This window comes from Emys orbicularis, chromosome 9 (assembly GCF_028017835.1).
Source record: "Emys orbicularis isolate rEmyOrb1 chromosome 9, rEmyOrb1.hap1, whole genome shotgun sequence".
Taxonomy (NCBI): Eukaryota; Metazoa; Chordata; order Testudines; family Emydidae; genus Emys; species Emys orbicularis.
In genome coordinates this window covers 82,066,930-82,086,150 of record NC_088691.1, presented here as the reverse complement: position 1 = coordinate 82,086,150, position 19,221 = coordinate 82,066,930, and the positions used below count along the sequence as shown (strand labels likewise).

At 41.3% G+C, this 19,221-nt stretch overlaps 1 protein-coding gene across 3 annotated transcripts in view; it reads left to right on the top strand.

Annotated features, from left to right (window-relative positions):
• The window catches only part of PLCH1 (phospholipase C eta 1), a 161,577-nt gene extending 143,256 nt beyond the window's left edge, over positions 1-18,321 (top strand). The window contains exons 15-23 of one of the 3 annotated variants that reach the window (XM_065410842.1): positions 1,017-1,196; positions 1,296-1,403; positions 2,231-2,355; positions 2,803-2,887; positions 7,340-7,486; positions 7,992-8,071; positions 9,799-9,858; positions 10,331-10,691; positions 16,217-18,321. In XM_065410842.1, the coding sequence (XP_065266914.1) occupies positions 1,017-1,196; positions 1,296-1,403; positions 2,231-2,355; positions 2,803-2,887; positions 7,340-7,486; positions 7,992-8,071; positions 9,799-9,858; positions 10,331-10,691; positions 16,217-18,321 (3,251 nt within the window). The remainder of the gene's footprint in view (positions 1-1,016; positions 1,197-1,295; positions 1,404-2,230; positions 2,356-2,802; positions 2,888-7,339; positions 7,487-7,991; positions 8,072-9,798; positions 9,859-10,330; positions 10,692-16,216) is intronic. The other 2 variants (XM_065410844.1, XM_065410843.1) reach the window with 2 other exon arrangements.
• Positions 18,322-19,221: the final 900 nt, after the last annotated feature.

Below are 19,221 nucleotides of genomic sequence, written 5' to 3'. Positions count from 1 at the left end.
GAGAATTATGAACCTACATTTAAAAGCACTTCAGCCATAGAGACAAGCTATATAAGAGTGCAGGACAATGCCTACTGACTTAGGGAAAGGTGAGAATCAGGGTAATGTTTTAGGCCCCAAATGAGAACCCAAGCTTTCATGCAAATATTTCCTCTAGTGGAATGAATTTAGGAGACTGTGGATTGCATAGGAGTTCTCCTCCCATGGATCTGGGGGATCCACAGGGAAGGGTATCCCTAGATCCATAGAGGAAGGAGGTGACTTTCTGTGGGGCTGAGCTGATTACTCTCTCCCCCTCTCTACAAGGCTTCAGCAAGATTTTAGCCATGCTGTCATTGTCTGAGTCCCCTGTAGCTTCTCAGCAACAGTTCCGGCTGGGGCTTTCCAGGATATGATGCATTTTCAATTAGCGTTGACTCCTGCCTGGTTTTCCACATAAGCCTGGAAAGCAGGAGGCCGAGCAAGGGACAGTCCTGCAAATGGAGGTTGGTGCCTTGGTCCATTCCGTCCCATTCCAGCCCTTGCCCAAATCCCTATAGAGGAAAGACCTAGTGGCGCACACTTGCAGGTGAGGTAGGGCAAGGTTACAGAAAGAGCACAACAGCAAGGCAGTGCTATTCTGAGGTCTATGTGATCTATCCTTCCAGGGTAGTGTGGAAGAGGATTGTCAAAGCCCGAGGGGATTTGCAGACTGTCGGGAGGTAGCTGAAAGATCTCATGGGTATATTGAGGTAGGATGAGGGAGAACCTAATCATAGGTATGGAAAGAGTTTGTTCATTATACAACAGCTTTATTGAACTCAACACAGTTTAGGAATATTACCTAATGGGAATTAGCGGCTATATTGTATATCTTTTCCACTTGATCTCCAGCTGTAAGAGTAAAGCAAGCATATGATATGATGATCTGTGAATCTAGACTAACTCCACTGATGTCAGTCCAACTAACCTGTGAATATAGCAATTTGTCTCACAGTTGTTGTTCTTGTTTTTTTTTTTTAACTATAAACACATAGGGACTATGGGAAATGTGTTGTCATTCAGTGAAACAAGGGCCCACCAGGTAGTGCAGCAGAAGTCTGAGCAGTTTATACTTTACAACCAGAAACAGCTCACCAGAATCTATCCATCTGCATATCGGATTGACTCCAGCAATTTCAACCCCTTACCGTACTGGAATGCTGGTTGCCAGCTGGGTAGGTGTTTTATGTATGTAATGTTTTCACATGGGTTTTATGTTAAATGCAAGTTACAGTTACACTTATCAATGATTCCTAAATCTCTTAATTCAACAGTGGCATTAAACTACCAGTCTGATGGGCGCATGATGCAGGTTAATCAAGCAAAGTTCAGGATGAATGGCAACTGTGGGTATGTCCTCAAACCTCAGCAGATGTGCAAAGGTAATGTCATACTACACATTTATTATTATTATAGCAGTTATTTTAGAAAATGACTTTTGCAGTCAGTTTTCCATTATTTTGCATGTAGAGCTAAATATCTAGAATAAAACAAGGAATTAAAACAAGAACTTGCGTGGGAGCTTTTTGACACATATAAAATAATTAGCTTGGTTTGCATCTGACTTTTTAAACGATTAAATGAAAGGCACATTTGCAGTGTTTGCTATCAACCTTAAAAAAATGACTGCCAGCTTTCTGAATATATAAATACTATAATATGATCTCTCAGAGTTAATCTAGGTAAGTTATTAGCACCCAGTCTTGTGATATTCTGGGTCCCTCCTACAAAGTGTAGACCAGCCTGAGCAACTTGGGAGGTGAAGTTGCTTAACACCCCATAGCAGTCAGCTTTTGCGGCCTGATCTGTCACTGAAATCAATGGGCATCCTAGTATTTCTGGAACAGGAGTCAGTGATCCTTATGCTCATACAGTGAGCACATTTCTATTTGTTTAGGGTTTTGGTTTTGCCACCATCATTTTAAAATCACATTATTTCTTTGAGCCAGTTTAACACTGGAACTGGTAGGATCATTCTAGTAAAATGGGCCTGGGCCTATGTAGTTAGAGGTCCTTGAATGAGCCCTCTGCATCAGGGCGAATGTCATTTGTAGAAATTAAGTTATAGACAGGAGGCCCAGTCAAGCATGTGATTATATGATGTTATTTATTCTATGCATTCGGGAGGGTAGCAGTTCTGTTTTTTTCTCCTGTATAGGATTTCTAATATTAAGGGTTTTATTTTTTCTCATTCTCTGCAAACCTCTAGGTACATTCAACCCTTATTCCGGTGATCCACTTCCTGCCAACCCTAAAAAGCAGCTTATTCTCAAAGTCATCAGTGGACAGCAACTACCTAAGCCTCCAGATTCAGTATTAGGAGACAGAGGGGAGGTAAAGTAGTTTGAATGATACTAAATACTTTTTTTCACTATAACTGTCATAGAATGCCTGGGAGTGACGTGGCAGCATTTGTCTTAAAGAGAGCTTTTCTCCTAAATTAAAATATGCCAGTAATTTTCAGATGTTCAGGATTTGCACATTAGATCTGGATTTTCCCCACAATTCTGTATATTCTGCTGGTTAGTATTTTTTCAGCTGTTAGCACTGATCTGAAAGTTTATTCCACCTGGCCACATGTCCCACTGTCACAGAACAGCAATGATGAAACCTACATCATTCTGTAGTCTGCTGTGGCATTTCCCATAATCACACTACTGGGAAAAATCATACTGAGCAGTGGCTTTAGCATTCAAATGTGCATTTATGTGAGAGTTTAATAGAAAATTATCTTTTATATATAATGACGAGTTGCTTTTAAATTGTTGTTTTTTAAAATAGATAATAGATCCTTTTGTCGAGGTGGAAATTATTGGGTTACCTGTAGATTGCTGTAAAGACCAGACCAGAGTGGTTGATGACAATGGTAAGATAATGTACCCTACTTCCTCTTTTCTATAGTAAATTGAATAATTATGAATGACTAGAATAATTTACCAGAGACGCAAACAGTGATGAACATAGTATTTTCTGGTCACACTTTATATTAAAAGAATATTTATCAATACACCTCTACCCCGATATAACGCTGTCCTCGGGAGCCCAAAAACCTTACTGCGTTATAGGTGAAACCGTGTTATATCGAACTTGCTTTGATCCACCGGAGTGCACAGCCCCGCCCCCCTGGAGCGCTGCTTTACCACATTATATCCAAATTCGTGTTATATCAGGTCGCGTTATATCGGGGTAGAGGTGTAGCTTATAAACAGTTAATGAACAGGTCAAAAACTTGGTTAAAATAAGGGTATATAACTATCTATAAAACCTTTACTGATGTATTTAGAACCATCAATAAAACATATTCCTCATGTCTATAATATGCTTCGATTAATATGATTCTATTAATCATTTATTAGCCTTTTATAAGTTATTTATAAATGTATCCTTAATATGAAGTACAACCATATTTTCAAATAATAAAAAAGATATTGCTAGATCAATGCAGAGGAGAGCTGTGGAATGCTGGGGTGTCAGCTGCTGACCTACTAATCCTTCAGGGATTGCATGGACTTTTTTCTCATTTGGTTTAAGCCCCACCTAAACAAGGTTTTTAATCATTTTGAGAAATTGTGTTTAACATCAGTTCCAGCAAAATCAGTTTCAGTTGGCCATTGCTGATATGGTTTGGAAAAAAGAGTGTTAGAAACTGTGTTTAGCCCAAATTTCTTAAAAGGGTAAAATATGTCCATGCTTAGACATGCTAATATGGTTTGGTCAACCAATGCAAATGGGGTCATACTATGCTGTAATCTAGGCTGCTACATAATGCAGTTATTCAGGCATGGTTTGCCATGTCCATATTGGCTAGCCAAACCAAGTTAGGAACTGGTTAGACTCAGAATTTTCCACACTCCAATAACAATTGTGTTATGGGACCCACTCTTCTGATAATTAGAAACCTTTGTTTAATTTCAAGCCTACACTTGTTGAAGGCCAGTTTATATCCATTTGTCCAACATTGGCCCTTAAGTTAAATAATTCCTCCCCCTCCCTGGTGTTTGCCCCTCTGATGTATTCATAGAGAGCAATCAGATCTTCCCATAGACTTCCTTTTATTAGGCTAAACAAGTCAAGCTCCACAAGTCTCCTCTTGTCAGGCAGGTTCTCCATTCCTAAATAAATTAATGGAGATATCCTATCTCCTAGAAGTGGAAGGGACCTCGAAAGGTCATTGAGTCCAGTCCCCTGCCTTCACTAGCAGGACCAAGTACTGATTTTGCCCCAGATCCCTAAGTGGCCCCCTCAAGGATTGAACTCGCAACCCTGGGTTTAGCAGACCAATGCTCAAACCACTGAGCTATCCCTCTCCCTATTCCTCTGGTCCTAGTAGCCTTTCTCTGCATCTGTTCCAGGTTTAATTAATCTTTCTTAAATATGGGAGATCAAAACTGCATGTAGTATTCTAGATGAGGTCTCACCAGGGCCTTGTACAATGGTAATAACACTTCCCTGTCTCTACTGGAAATACTTTGCCTGATGCATCCTAGGATTGCATTTGCCTTTTGCATGGCCACATCACACTGGCGGTTCATAGTCATCCTATGGTTGACCAGTATACTCAGGTCTTTCTCATCCTCTGTCACTTCCAACCAATAAATCCCAAGTTTGTAGCAAAAATTCTTGTTGCTAGTCCCTACGTGCATGACGTTACACATTTTACCATTCAATTTCATCCCATTTCTATAACTCCAGTTTTCAAGATTGTCCAAATGTCCTTGTGTGATATTCTGGTCCTTCTCCATGTTGTTATGTCCCTGATGAGTTTGAGAATTACCTTCTAGTGATTGACAAGGGTGAAATTTCCTTGCTGATTTTTATCTGGGTCTGCAGTTTTTGATAGTACACCTCTACCCCGATATAACGCTGTCCTCGGGAGCCAAAAAATCTTACCGCGTTATAGGTGAAACCGCGTTATATCGAACTTGCTTTGATCCGCCGGAGCGCGCAGCCCCGCCCCCCCAGAGTGCTGCTTTACAGCGTTATAGCCGAATTCATGTTATATCGGGTCACGTTATATCGGGGTAGAGGTGTATTTGACTATAAATTATTGTTGAATTGTTCCTGGCATGCACCTAGTGACATGGAGGAGGCTAGCACAGAGCTGCTCTGCTCTTTCCAGAGGGCCTCCTTGTGTAGAGGACATTTCCTGAGGCTGTTTTCTCCCCCTTTATGGCCCTTTTACCCCACCAAAGTTATATAAAGGCAACAGGGCATACAAGAGAGTCAGGCCCTGAATGTTTTAGTCTTTTGGGGTCTATTCTTCTCTGCTACATCTATGTGTAATTCTCTGTCCAATGGTTATTGAATTATACTCTTAGGGACAGATTCTGCCATCCTTGCCCCATGTTAAGTAATACTATAGTAATACCTTGTTATGCTGGTAGTCCCATTGAACACTAACACTGGTGAAGGTATCCATAGTGATTACAATGGGACAATTTGCAGGGTAAGTTATTACACAGCATGTGAAAGGGGTGGCAGGATCTGGTCCTTAATTAGGCAGTTAACATAGTTCTGACGTATTCAAGCCACAGTCCCTATAGAGTGAAGAATGGGCTGGAATCCCCTAGCTAGTGAGAAGAGAAGAAAACAAGGCTAACCCTTCAATTTTTAACAAGAGTCCTGGGAAGAGGGCGGGTGTGAGTAATAATTGAACTTCTCACGGTAGAATCATGGAAACAGCGACATGACAAAAGCTGTCTGCAGGTAAGATGACAACCAACACCAGAACCAAGAAAAACAAAATGGTTAAGAAAAATCCTGTGTCTGCAGTCAACTATATCAGTCAGATACTGTATTACTTTTTTTTGCATCAGTGTTGGACTGCAAAGCTTGATAGCACATGAAACCAAGTGACTGTCTTTTGATGGATGATATATCCTTGGATCTTAAACTTTAAAATTCTGCTTTCTAGCCAAAAATTGCAGGAGTGGGATAAATAAGATAATAGAGTGGTTGAGAAGGGAGAATGCCTTCCTCACACACTCTCTCTTTTTCCTTGACTCTGCTTATGTCTCCTTTACGTAGAAGTCCCTAGTACTTATCATACAGCATGCATGGTATATACAAGTAATGAGAAACAAAATGAAAACAAACAATGCCACAGACAGCCTCTCTGCCACATCAGCCCCTATGGGACACTAGGCTAGCAACAGAGTGGAACAGCCAGGGAGATGGGGCTGTCAGTTCTCATGAATGGCAGTGACCCGTGGAGAAACACAGGGATCGTTCCTGGGCATCTTGGCCTATCTGAGCTTGACCTTCACACAAGTAGCACAGCAGTCTGCCCTGCCATGCCACCACATGCAGACTCTCTGCCAGATGCTCAATCCAGACCCTTTCTGTTGTTCATAAAAGCTGCCAGAGAGATACCACTCATTTTTCTGCATATGGATCTCTTCAGACAGCTGCATAGGCACATCATAGTGCTGCATTTTGCATTGTAATTTACACAGACTGCATTAGTGGCTATTCTCCTCATTCCATCCTCTTGGCTTGCCACGCATACAGCTCAACTCCCATGTAGCAGCCACAGGCGCCAACTTCCCTTGGCACCGGTGGGTGCTCACCCGCACCCCGACTCCGCCCCCTCCCTGCCCCTATTGGACTCCTCCACTCCTCCCCAAATCCCCGCCCCGGCCCCGCCTCTTCCCCGAGCTTGCCACATTCCTCCTCCTCCCCGTCCCTTCCACTGCTTGCCACGCAAAACAGGTGTTTCGCAGCGCAAGTGCTGGGAAGGAGGGGGGAGAAGCATGACTCGGCGGCACACTCAGGGGAGGAGGCGGAGGCAGAGTGGAGGTGAGCTGGGGCGGGGGGGCAGGGAGCTGCCGGTGGGCGCAGAGCACCCACCAATTTTTCCCCATGGGTGCTCCAGCCCCGGAGCACCCACGGAGTCGGCACCTATGGTATGCAGCCACAAAGCAAAGGCCCCACTTAGGGAAGGGAAATGGCTATGTTGCAGCATCTTCATTTATTTGTCTGCTAGTGACTGTGAGGGATAGCTCAGTGGTTTGAGCATTAGCCTGCTAAACCTAGGGTTGTGAGTTCAATCCTTGAGGGGGATCTGGGGCAAAATAAGTACTTGGTCCTGCTAGTGAAGGCAGGGGGCTGGACTCGGTGACCTTTTGGGGTCCCTTCTAGTTCTATGAGATAGGTACATCTCCATATATATATTTCATGGGAAATAATGTATAGTCACTTGTGCATCAGGTCTGTTTGAGTGGCTGTTTTCCTTACCTCTGGTGTTTCACAGATAATAACGTCAACATCGGCTGCTGTTGCTGTATTTTCCTGACTTTCTATTCTGTTTGTCCCATAGGATTTAACCCTGTTTGGGAGGAAACTCTCACTTTTACCATCCACATGCCTGAAATAGCTTTGGTTCGATTTCTTGTTTGGGACCATGATCCTATTGGTCGAGATTTTGTTGGACAACGAACTGTGGCCTTCAGCAGTCTTGTGCCTGGTTAGTTCCACTCATTGACTTGACTTTGATATTTAGTTGAAAATAGGAGGAAGGATAGTTTTGTAGTTAAAGTATAGAATGGAGAGTCAGAACAGCTGGGTTCTATGCCCAGCTCTTCCACAGACCTCCTGTGTGACATTAGGCAAGTTGCTTAATAGCTATGAGGGGGAATCCTCAAAGCTACCTCAAGGATTTAGATGCCCAGTTCCATGGGCTTTTGAAAGTCTCAGCCTCTGTATCTGTCTCCTCACCTGTAAAATGGAAAGAAATACTTATTTACCTCACTAGGGGGTTGTAAGACTAAACTCATTAATGTTTGTGAAGCCGTTTGAGGTTCTCAGATGGAAGATGTTATGAAAGGGGACTGTATTATTATTAATAAACAATTGCTCAGAGTTACTGTATATGAAATGTATAATTGCAAAAGACATTGTATGGACAGCCTTGCTAACTGCACATAAAATGCATAGTGCTGATTCTTTACTTTGTTTTCTCATTTTATTAGGCTATCGTCATGTCTACTTAGAGGGACTAACTGAAGCATCCATATTTGTCCATATAACAGTCAATGAAATGTATGGAAAGGTAGGTATACATGGGAACATAAATACTTTACAAATGTTTCTGTGTCGTACTGCTGGCAACAGTGGGTTAAGATGCATCAGTATAACCTCGTAGAACTAATGGGGGCAATAATAAGAAGAGACATAGGGCCTGATTCTCCAGTGCTCTGCACCTTGTGTCGTCATTAACACCACCCAGTTTCACTCCCTTAGCCCTTATGTAAATGACTGCACAAAGCACAAGGTGATGGTGAATAAGGCCCATAATATTAAATTTTCCCCCTGACTCTTGCAGAAGATCACTTTAACCACAAAGCAATATTATTGCCATAATCCTAGCATGCATAACTGTGAATGCTCTTTTCTTTGTCAACTAATATTCATTTCTCACCTAGGTACAGTAAGTACATCCCTAGAGGCTCATTTTAAGTTCCTTTATTTTTAAAAAGTAATTGTCAAGAGCTGTAGTCACACCATTACTTCTGGGTATTTGACAAGACATTTTAAACTCTGATTTTAGTTCTCAACTATTTAAATTGTAGCATGTGAAGTGTTGTTGCTTTTCTGCGATGTTTCAAAAGATGAAAATTTTTTGAAACTTCCATGTTTTAAAATGAAAGCAAAAGCTTAGTGCATTACTCATTATTTCAGCGTTAGCTGGCTCTGTTCAACAGTTTACAAGAGGTATACAAGTTACTATAAATAGGGGTTTAAAAGGATTACCAGAAGTCAACGGCATAGCTAAGTTAATTAAAACAGAGAGTGGTACCAAGAATAAAAAGGACCTTCATTTCAATGACTATGTTTAGATTTATTTTTTAAGGAGTGTGAAAGGAGGAATCAGGTAGCTCAGAGTCTTTTTCTCTGCTCAGAGCAGATCTAAACAACAGGATCTAACCAACACCACCAGCACTCTGTCTGCACTAAAGCACCTACAGTTGCTCCAACGAGTAGATCTGCATCAGCGGAAACATTTGAGGGGAGAAGGCAAGTGTAGACTGTAGTAGATTGAATGCACATGGGAACTGAATTACTTGCTCTTACCTCCGGAAGTGGTCCCTTCAACAAAGGGTGGAGGCCATTGCAGAGCAACTTGCATTGACACCACCTGGGCTGTATCTGTTCTGTGGAAACACAGAGATCTTCAGTCTCCAAAGTGATCAATCTGGCATCTTTCACCAACACTAAATCCATCTTAAAAGAAAATTAAAAGGACTGAAGAAAATGTATAGGGGCTCCCAGGATCTGTAGGGCTCCCAGGATCTGTAGAGGTATCCAGATGCACAAGTGAATACAAATGAAATCCCATGTCATTGACATTCAACAGGGATTGCTATTTGGCTCGCATACTCTTCAGAGAGGACAGAGTTAAGGAAAAAATTGAATTTCTGAGTAATTTCATAGTATAATTGGGCTGCATGATAGCACTAGGAGAGGATTTAAAAAACACCTGTGAGACTTGAGCTCTTCTGTATAAAATTTTGCCCCGCCACCAAATGCTTACTTTAATGATGGACTGTATTGTTTTTTTACAAGATATATTTAAAACCTGGAGGTACTTTCCATACCCTGTATAACTGAGGATACCTAGTGAAGTGTCTATCTGAATGAGATTGGTGTAAGATTAATAATCTATTTTAAATGATTTAACTATAGAGAATTACTTACACCAACTATCTAACTATCTTGTTTGCTTGTCACAGCCTTGAAAATGTTAGCCAAATATGTTTGCATTTATTTTCTTTTCAGTGGAGTCCTTTAATCCTCAATCCCAGTTATACTATATTGCACTTTCTAGGAGCCACTAAGGTAGTCTTCATTAGCATGCACTTTTCACTTGCTGGGCACAGATTTATCAAACAGTTCCCAGTCGCATGATGTACCATAAGTACCATATCTCTTCATTCCTCATTAAGATTCTGAAATATTTAAATGTTGCTTTGATGAGGCCCATGTCATAAAACTCTACGTTAATGGGCAGCCTGTCACTACAGAGCATTTCTTACAGTCTTGTCAGCTCTGATTAGGAAACTTCTAGTAAAGATCCACAGTAATTATGGCAGGCTGCCTTCCTAATGAGGGGGAATTCATACATGCACGAACTCATGGTGACCTATGCTGATTGTTTCCTGGTCTGAATATGTGTGAATTAGTTGGTGTGAATTTTTGCTTTGCTTTGCTTTGTTCTTTGATGTTGCATTCATGATTCACAAATATATATTCAATAGCAATTTAAAACACAGGCTGAACTTAAAGACTGTGGTTGTTTTCTTGTTTTCAGAATAGGCAGCTGATAGGACTCAAAGGGTTGTTTAACAAGAATCCCAAACACAATTCTGCTGAAAACAATGGGCATTACGTGCGGAAACGATCAATTGGTGATCGAATTCTCCGACGCACAGCCAGTGCTCCGGCAAAAGGCAGGAAGAAGAGCAAAATGGGCTTTCAGGAAGCTACAGAAATTAAAGACGGTACCTCTGAGCCAACAGACATGAAAGACAAGGAAGGAGTTATAAGGCGTACAACCAGGAGTTTGCAAGCACGTCCTGCTTCTATGCCAGTTGACAAATTCCTTCTGATGGGATTGTCTTCACCAGAATGTGAAACAATTAAAGACACCAAAAGAGAAGAAAATACCTCTGGTAAGATGCTTCCAAAGCGACTTTTAGTGCAGTAGCTTTAAAACCATATTATTAAGCTCAGTGCTGCAATCCTCATGTGAGTAGTTCCATTGAACTCGCGTGAATAAGGACTGCAGGATCAAGCCCCATAGGATGTAAAATGACTGTTACGCTTATTAAAGTGATATGCAATAAAACTGTCACTTGCATTTTTAAACTTCTTCCTGTATCCTGACAAGTGAAACCCAAGAAAAGTTTCCTCTCCCCAGACTAGGCAAATGGATTAGAGTATTTTCCACAGATTTGCTTAAAGAACACTTGTCAAGTTTCTTTTCATAATTAAAAAAATTAGTTTATTAGCAGTTGATTTTTTAAGTATTCTTTAGAAGCCTGAAGATGAAATCTACATCCTTGCCAAAATTGTTTTTTCCTCAATCATTTTCAAGCTCTGGGTTTGTTACTGTGAGTTTACGCATGAGAGCTATGAGCACTGTGTATTTTTAATTTTTTTTTTCCAAGGGAAAAAAAGCAGGAAGCATTTGTTTTGGAAACAATGTATATAAAGAAAAACATGGACTTTGCAAACAGATGTAAAAGGGGAAAAGTAGGTCAAACTTTGAATCTAAGAACCTTGACATTGTCCTTTAAAATTAACTTTAAAAAATTATAAACCTGGATTATATGGGGAAAATGGTGGGTGAGGCTGGAATCTTAGCTATTTTTTATATTCCTAGATTAAACTATAAACGTTCACATGTAGTATGTTTTGATTCTTGAAGTTACTCAGAACAAAAATATTTTAGATCTACTGGGCCTGAGTTTGATATCTGATACACTGGGGTGAATCCAGTGGACTTTGGTGTAAAACCTGTGCAAATGAAATGCAGATCCAGCTCAATGTGCCAAACAGGTGACACACAGGAGTATCTGAATAGTTCCAGAAAGTCTGTAATTTTGTGGCATTGGTGTCTGAGACATTTTCATTCCTGATCCAGAGCTCTCACCCACTCTGAAACATTGGAGCGGCACTTTTCTTTCTGCAAATACTCCATTCAGACATCTTCATGGCTCCAGAGATTGGCCATACCCCCTGCACCCTTGCTCCAGGTTCTGTGCTTTTGGCAGTGCAGAGCAGCAATTCTCCTGTCTTACGCACTGCAATCTGAAAGCCAGATTAGCCCCTTCATGCTGTTCCAGTAATATAAACGGGCTGTTCACCTCGCAAAAATGGCCCCTCAGGGAATAAAGGGTTTCCGCAGATAGTGCAGAGCTGCCCGAAGTGCTCTACCACTGTCCCCTTTTCAGTTCTTGATACAGGAAGCATGCCGGGAACATGTCGGTGGCAGGAGGCATGGCCAGCGTGAGTCTGCATTCTGGTTGTTCTTGGCTATGGACTGGCACCCTACAGAGCTATTGCAGCCATTCTTAAATTAGAGCAGGCTTAGCCAGGCCCCTGGCAAGGGAAAATCTATAGACGTAAGCCATCTTTGCCCTACTTCCCTGTTTTCTTGGAAGAAACAGAAACTGGGCCCTAGCTTTTAAAAGCTGATTTTGGGGTAGCAGTGAGAAAAATGAAAACAAAGTTTCCCATCGCCCTGTATTCCTCCTTCAAATAAGTCATTAGGGATTCTGCAGGGGTCTAGAATTCAAAGGTTCTATCTTCATCTCTCCAGAAGGCTGTTGCAGCGTGGGCATCCCTGGTAGAGGATGTGGTAATTCCTGAAGACTCTGCAGGCAGCAAGAAGAAGATACCCTTAGAAGGGACTTCAAAGCTTCTTCAGTGTTCTGAAGGCCTCACTGGCAACCACGTGCTAGAGACACAGTGATCTGGTGTGATCCTCATAAATGGGCCACATCACAAAAGTGAATAAGCTAAGTTATCAGCAGATAGACAGCCCCAGAATGGTCCAGGGAGCCACCTCGAAAGAGACCTGTTCACATTCAGCCAGAACACATGCGTCTGACGAAGTGGGTATTAACCCACGAAAGCTTATGCTCCAATACTTCTGTTAGTCTATAAGGTGCCACAGGACTCTGTCGCTTTTTAAAGGTAAGGTTATTCTTCACCAGGGAACCAGACTAAATGTCACTGGGAACAAACTCTCTGGCACACAAATGACTGAATCAGCTTCTCTCCGCTTTCTCCTTCTTCCAGTACTAGGAAGAGTGATTTAGAAGATCGGAATGACTGTGGCCCTTCTCCTTTTTAATCATCCTCAATTTGCTAAGAAGGCTGTGGTTCTCAGACCTAGTGGAGCTGTTGCCCAGGCAGGATGTACTCAGTGGTCCAGCAGGCAGGCTCTCCTGTTCTCTGGCCCACTTTTGTATCTCTGTCCAGATTACTGAACCTCACAGTTTAGGTAATGAGTGGCAAGCGTTAAACAAGATGGAATACTCCTCCACAGTTATAGACTCTCTTATCTTTGTGCAAGTTTTCCACCCTCTTGGCCTATATAAGAATTTGGACAAAATTCTCCTACCGGCATCGGAATGGATCAGCCCTGAAAACTAAACAGTCCAGGCCCCCTGGATTTCTGCTAGATGGCCTAGATTTGGGCCTACAGCCTCCCATCATCATACCTCACATTGTATTGTTAAAATGTGTCTAACACAGACTCTTCCAAGTCTTGTGAGAGATCAGCTGAGCCGGACGGCAGTACCTCTATCCAAAACCACAGTTAGGCCAATTTTCTGAATCTGGGTGCTGACCACAGTGGTACAGCTGTCATCCTTGTGAACTGATGTCATCCAGTTCCTTTTATTTCCTTTCCGTAAAGACATGCTCCCTGGGCACAATCACATCTCCTCTGCTCTTGAAAGACACTGAACTTACTGTATCTTCCGTGAGGACTTACTGTATCTCTAGGGTCATACTCCAGAATAATTCACAACTAAGTTTAACTTTTCCTTCCCTATAGAGTAAGGAGTTTTTCTCCCAAAGTTTCAGTGCCCACAAGATAAAGTGTGGCATATGCTGTATGCAAGAAGAGCAACTAAAACTTATCTTAGCAGAACTGTTCTATCTTTATTGTTTCCTCCCACTCTAAATGATTGGGGCTGAAGGTACCCTAATCCTCCATAGCTAGCTGGATAAACTGTGGCATCACCAAAACATATTCAGCCACAGATAAACTTATTCCATAAGGGATCACAGTCCATTCAGCATGTTGTGTGGTGGCCTCTGGGGACAAAGGGCATTAGCCATCACCGAGGAAATCTGTAATGCTATCACCATCTGGTCATCCATTACTATGTTAATAAAACACTAAAGGCTTGACCTCATTCCCCTGCAGAAACATCCTTTGCTAGGAAGGTGCTCAGGGCAGTGGTCTCAAAATAGACTAAGACTGCTAATTTACAGAAAAGAGGAGCATTCTTCTAGTGTCCTATTTATCTCTCCCTCCCTACTAATTTTCCCTTATTGATCACTGCTTCCCAGATGCCTTACATGGGGGAAAGACCAAGGTCCAGAATGGAAAATTTGTTCCTTGACGATTTTCTTTCTGGCACTGATCTCCCCCTTCAGTCTGCCTCACCCAAGGTAAGTTACTTAGGTATCTTTACAGTGGCCTCTTCAGGGTCCATTTACATAGGTGACATAATCAAATAAGGCATTGCTGTTAAGAAGCTATAGTTAAGGTTAAGATTTTGTCACGGTTATTTTTGGTAAAAGTCACAGACAGTTCACAGGCAATAAACAAAAATTCAAGGAAGTCTGCAACTGTGACTTTTACTAAAAATAACGGGGGGTGGGGGAAGAGATGACAACAAATGAAGTCCAAGCCTTGCATGGAGGTGGGGGGAGGACTGAGAGCCTGAGCCCTGCCACGTGGGGAGGGCTCCAGCCACAGCCGTGCGGCTGACAGCAGCAGAGTCCCTGCCCACAGTGCCTCAAAGCTCCGGGCACCCACCACACGCAGCGGCCAAGAGCTCCAGGGCCAGCGGCTCAGAGCTTCGGGGCCCCCACCGCCTGCAGTGGCTCAGAACTCCGGGGGAAGAGGCTCAGAGCTCCACGGCCCCTGCCATCTGTGGCAGCTCAGAGCTCTAGGGCCAGCGGCTCAGAGCTCCAAGGGCACGGGGTTGAAGCTGAAGCAGAAAATGTCACAGAGGTCTCTGAAAGCCACGGAATCTGTGACTTCCATGACCTCCAGGATAAAATCTTTTCCTTAGTTATAGGAACAATAAGTTCCTGCCACTAAGGATCTCACATATCCATATAGCCATGGCAGTACTTATCTTGAGCAAGGATTGAAGGGATGTGTCAAAGACACATGCACATGTGTGAACTACCTGTGGTATTTGCAGAAAAAGAGGTTCAGCCCCAATTTTTGAGACTAGGGGAGAGGTCAGTCCCAGAAAGGAAATAATCAGGTTACAAATTGTCCGTATTTTATTACAGAAAGCAAAGAACAGCAGGCTGCTAAACTGAACCCAACAAAGGCTCATTGCAGCAAAATATTGTGGCTAAATTATTCTTCACTAACTTAACTGGAATTACACCAAGGTTGAATGTGGCCCTGTATATTTTGCTGTGTTCTCTACCGAAAGAAATCAAATATGGATCATTTCAATCAGTATGTGGAGATCCTTTCAACTTAATATGCTTGGTCTTGAGAATATTAGGAATGTTTTCATTGTTATAATTCAGGGACCGATCTTGCATTGCCTGTGCACTATGAACTCCAATGCTGGGAGTTTTGAATGCACAATAAATGAGGGACCAGGCCCTTAGTCTTTGGGTTTTTTTTTTTTTTCTAGTTGTACCTTATTTCTGTTGAATGTTAGAAACTGTGTAATTCATACAAGGTCAATTTCCTGCTATACATATCCAGCCCTAAGTTAGGTAAAAGTGTAGCTGAAGTTAACAGGAGTCTTACCTATGTACGCAATTAGTAATGGAGGCAGGATTCAGCCTATATAGTTGTAGAAATGTAACTAGAATTTGATAAGCTAATGTAGAAACATGTAAAATATATTCTTTCATGGAATTCAAAATCTTGTTCTCTGATGAATGCAGAAGTTTAGAAAGTTAAATGTTGTTAGAGGCTCACAAATTAAATCTGAAATTGTACATAAACTGTTACCAAAAACATTCTGCATGGGGTCCTACTATCTGATGTTTTACTCAGAGTTCTTATAAACATGCCTCTTGTTTCCAGATATATTATGTTGTTTAACAGAGCTGTTTTGTTCTGTCTTTATTGCCATGCTTCTTTATAGTACAAATCTGAATAGGAACACAACTGAAGGTAATGCCACATGTGCAAAATACGGTACCTCATTGACATTATTTACAACAAATATTACATCACATGTCTGATGTAATAGACATTCAAAGGAAGCTTCAAAGAAGTGCCTACAACTGTATTTTCCCATTTATTCATATCACACAGATAATTTTTACTAAACCTGCACAACCCCATAATTAAGTCTTATCACAATTGTAACTAATTTTACATTCTCCATTTGTCTGTCTAAAGGCAAAATAGTTGTTAGCAGATAGTAAACAAAACATGTATAACTAATGTGCTTTTTATTTGATTTAGCAGATAGCAACAATGGTACAAGTGTGAACCAAACAAACTTGAAAGAACATATCTTTTCATCCCCTGAGCAAGCTGCACCTTCTTCAAATTCTACATCTCTGCATAAAAACACTACTTCCCAGAGTGACACCAGAATTGGCAGTTCTACAGAATCACCTGTACATGAACATGCAGAAAGCTTTGACTTTGTAAGTGGGATAGCTGAAACAAATCACTCCACAGAATATCAGAAAAGTCACCTTTCCAATGAACCTGTTCATATAAGGCAGGATTCAGTTTTTGATCTTGATACAGAAAAAATACAAGATACAAATTACACAGATGAAAAGAGAGAAGAGGAGACTGGAGGATGTAAAGAGGAGAAAAAAATACTGGCAGGAAGTTGTGTTTCTGGAAAGAAACAGGAGTTTGACAATAATAAATATGATGTCATTATGAGCAGTACTGTAACCACTTTTTCACTGACTGATATATCTTCCACCATCTGTTCTGACAACTACGATTTGCACTCGACTGCAGCTCTGCAAGATAGTGATGTTTCTCGTCTCATAGATGAGGTTTCTTTGACAAACGAGAGCGAGATGAGTAGTTCTGTCTCAGCACTGATTGGACAGTTTGATGTTACAGATGACCGAACTAATCTGACTGTTGTTTCAAGTCTTCATGGCACCAACAACCAAACCTTCAGTGTGGTGTCGGCACATCCACACATGTTTACTGTTGATCTAAGTACACCCCTTAAACAAAACTTTACCAATGTAAAATCTGTTGAATCACCATTATTCTCAACACCAGATACTGCTATGTTCTCCAGCCCTGAGACAACAGAGTATTCTGTGTACACAATTATCCACGAGGCATCTCTTTCACCAGCCTCTGATTGTAAACCAATAGATGAACGAGCTTGCAAGAAGTCAGACTGTGTGGAAAATAGCCTTCCAGTGTCCCCTTGCACTTCCCCTCTCCATTTGCTAACAGCAAATCCCAAAAGGAAGTGTGGAACAAATTGGGAAACCTTTGAGGACTGCAGTTCCTACACTTTGGAGGATACAATAGTTGACCCTCCTGCTTGTATAACCTCAGCAGGCAGCAGTCTTATGGAAGTCGATGGGGATTCTCAAGACCTCCTGATAACTGCATATGAATTCAAGAGAGAAGATATGAGCCAACTTGCTGCTTCTTTGAAACTGAAGCATAATCAGGACTCAGTACACTACTGTGAGAGAATCTCTGGGAATAATTTAATCAATGAGGACCCTCACAGTGCTGCCCTGGATAATTCAAATAATTTTAGGACGGCAAGAAATCAAAGTTTTCCTTACCCAGCATTTCAGAGTGTTGGCTTTTTGCATAATAATTATCTGCAAACTTTAGATACACAAAATGATTTGTTGTATGTCTCCCAAAGATCCAGACTTAATATGCATTCACCTACACCCAAGAACACTTTGCCCTACCCTCCTACTGCAGCCGTCAAACAGCCTAGTCCTTGCAAATCCAAGAGCCTGGGAGACTTGACATCAGAGGATATCTCCTGCAATTTTGAAAGCAAGTACAAATACATAAGTAGAAGCTTTATTACATCTGGCATGAGAGACAAGAAAGTTGCAGCTATGAAAACTAAGAGACCACAATCTACAGACACTCTGACAGAACAATTGCGAAAACTGGTGTCCTTTGACCAGGAAGACAACTGTCAAACTTCGTATTCTAAGCAGAATGACGATGATTGCCCCAAGGCATTGGTCAGAAAACTGTCATCCAGAAGTCAAAGCAGAGTACGCAATATTGCTAGTCGTGCCAAGGAAAGACAAGAAGCCAACAAGCAAAAACTTTCTAATGCTAGCAGCATAGCAGGGGTAGTTTTAAGAAACAAACCATCAGTATCAGCTCATGTTATCAACAGGCATTCCACTGGCTCTTACATTGCAAGATACCTGAATGACTTCAGTGGGGAGGATCTAGAAGGTCGGGGTGTACCAGAGGGCGCATGTACTTCTTTGCGTTACGGATGCAATGACCAGTTTTGTACAGATGATTCCGTTTTGCAGATGGAGCCAAGCAGTGATGATAAACCAGAAATTTATTTCCTTCTGAGACTGTAAATTGTATACATGTACATGTCAGTGTTTACAAACTATTTCATTGAATGAAGGATTTTTAGCAAGAAGTATAGTCCTTGACTTTTAAATTATTTAGAAATGCAATTTTAAGCTAATGATTCAGTCTTGGTTTAATGTGCGGTTTCCTGTCAAAGATTATGTAAATAGATTCTGTGATCCTTTCTTATGTATGTATGTATGTATTTTTATTCAGAAATGACAAAGTGAATTATTTGCATGCAATAGATCTGAACCTTCACAGTGTCCTGTATTTGTAATGCACGTAAATTTTAAGAATAGAGTTCTGCACGTCTGTGCACATCAGCAGAGCTCAGCAATTAATGCAATAAATATATTGCTTTTCCCCCTAGACCTTTTAGCTGCTTGCAGAGAGAATTTTAGGAGGCCACCTTTTTGGACCCCATCTTGGAAATGCTACTTAGGATAATGCTTTCTGCCATCAGTAGTCAATGAGACTATTGACGGTGGGCATCACTATGACCAATAAGAAGTGTTTTCAGGATTAGACGCTTCATTCATAAAGCTGTTTTCTATCTTAATTGTATTTACATGTTTGTTAATGTTGATTTTAAGCCTTTTCATACATGAACTACAGATTTGTAGCATTAGGATTCATTCAAATTTGCAAGTAACTTGTAGATCGTCTTCCGCTCTTTAAATGAAATAGTATGGTAACTTTTTCTTCCTCTTGTTGAGTGCTTATTTCTGGATGGGAGTGTGGTGAAAAGGAATGTTCTTATACATAGACTTCTTCCAGCATTCCTGTTCACCCTATTCCCATCCTGAAATGAGCATTCAACAAGTGGAAGAAAATCTTGCTTTCCAAATATTTTGTTATGTATTTTTGATATTGGCTGTATATGTAACTTGAATACAGTAGCA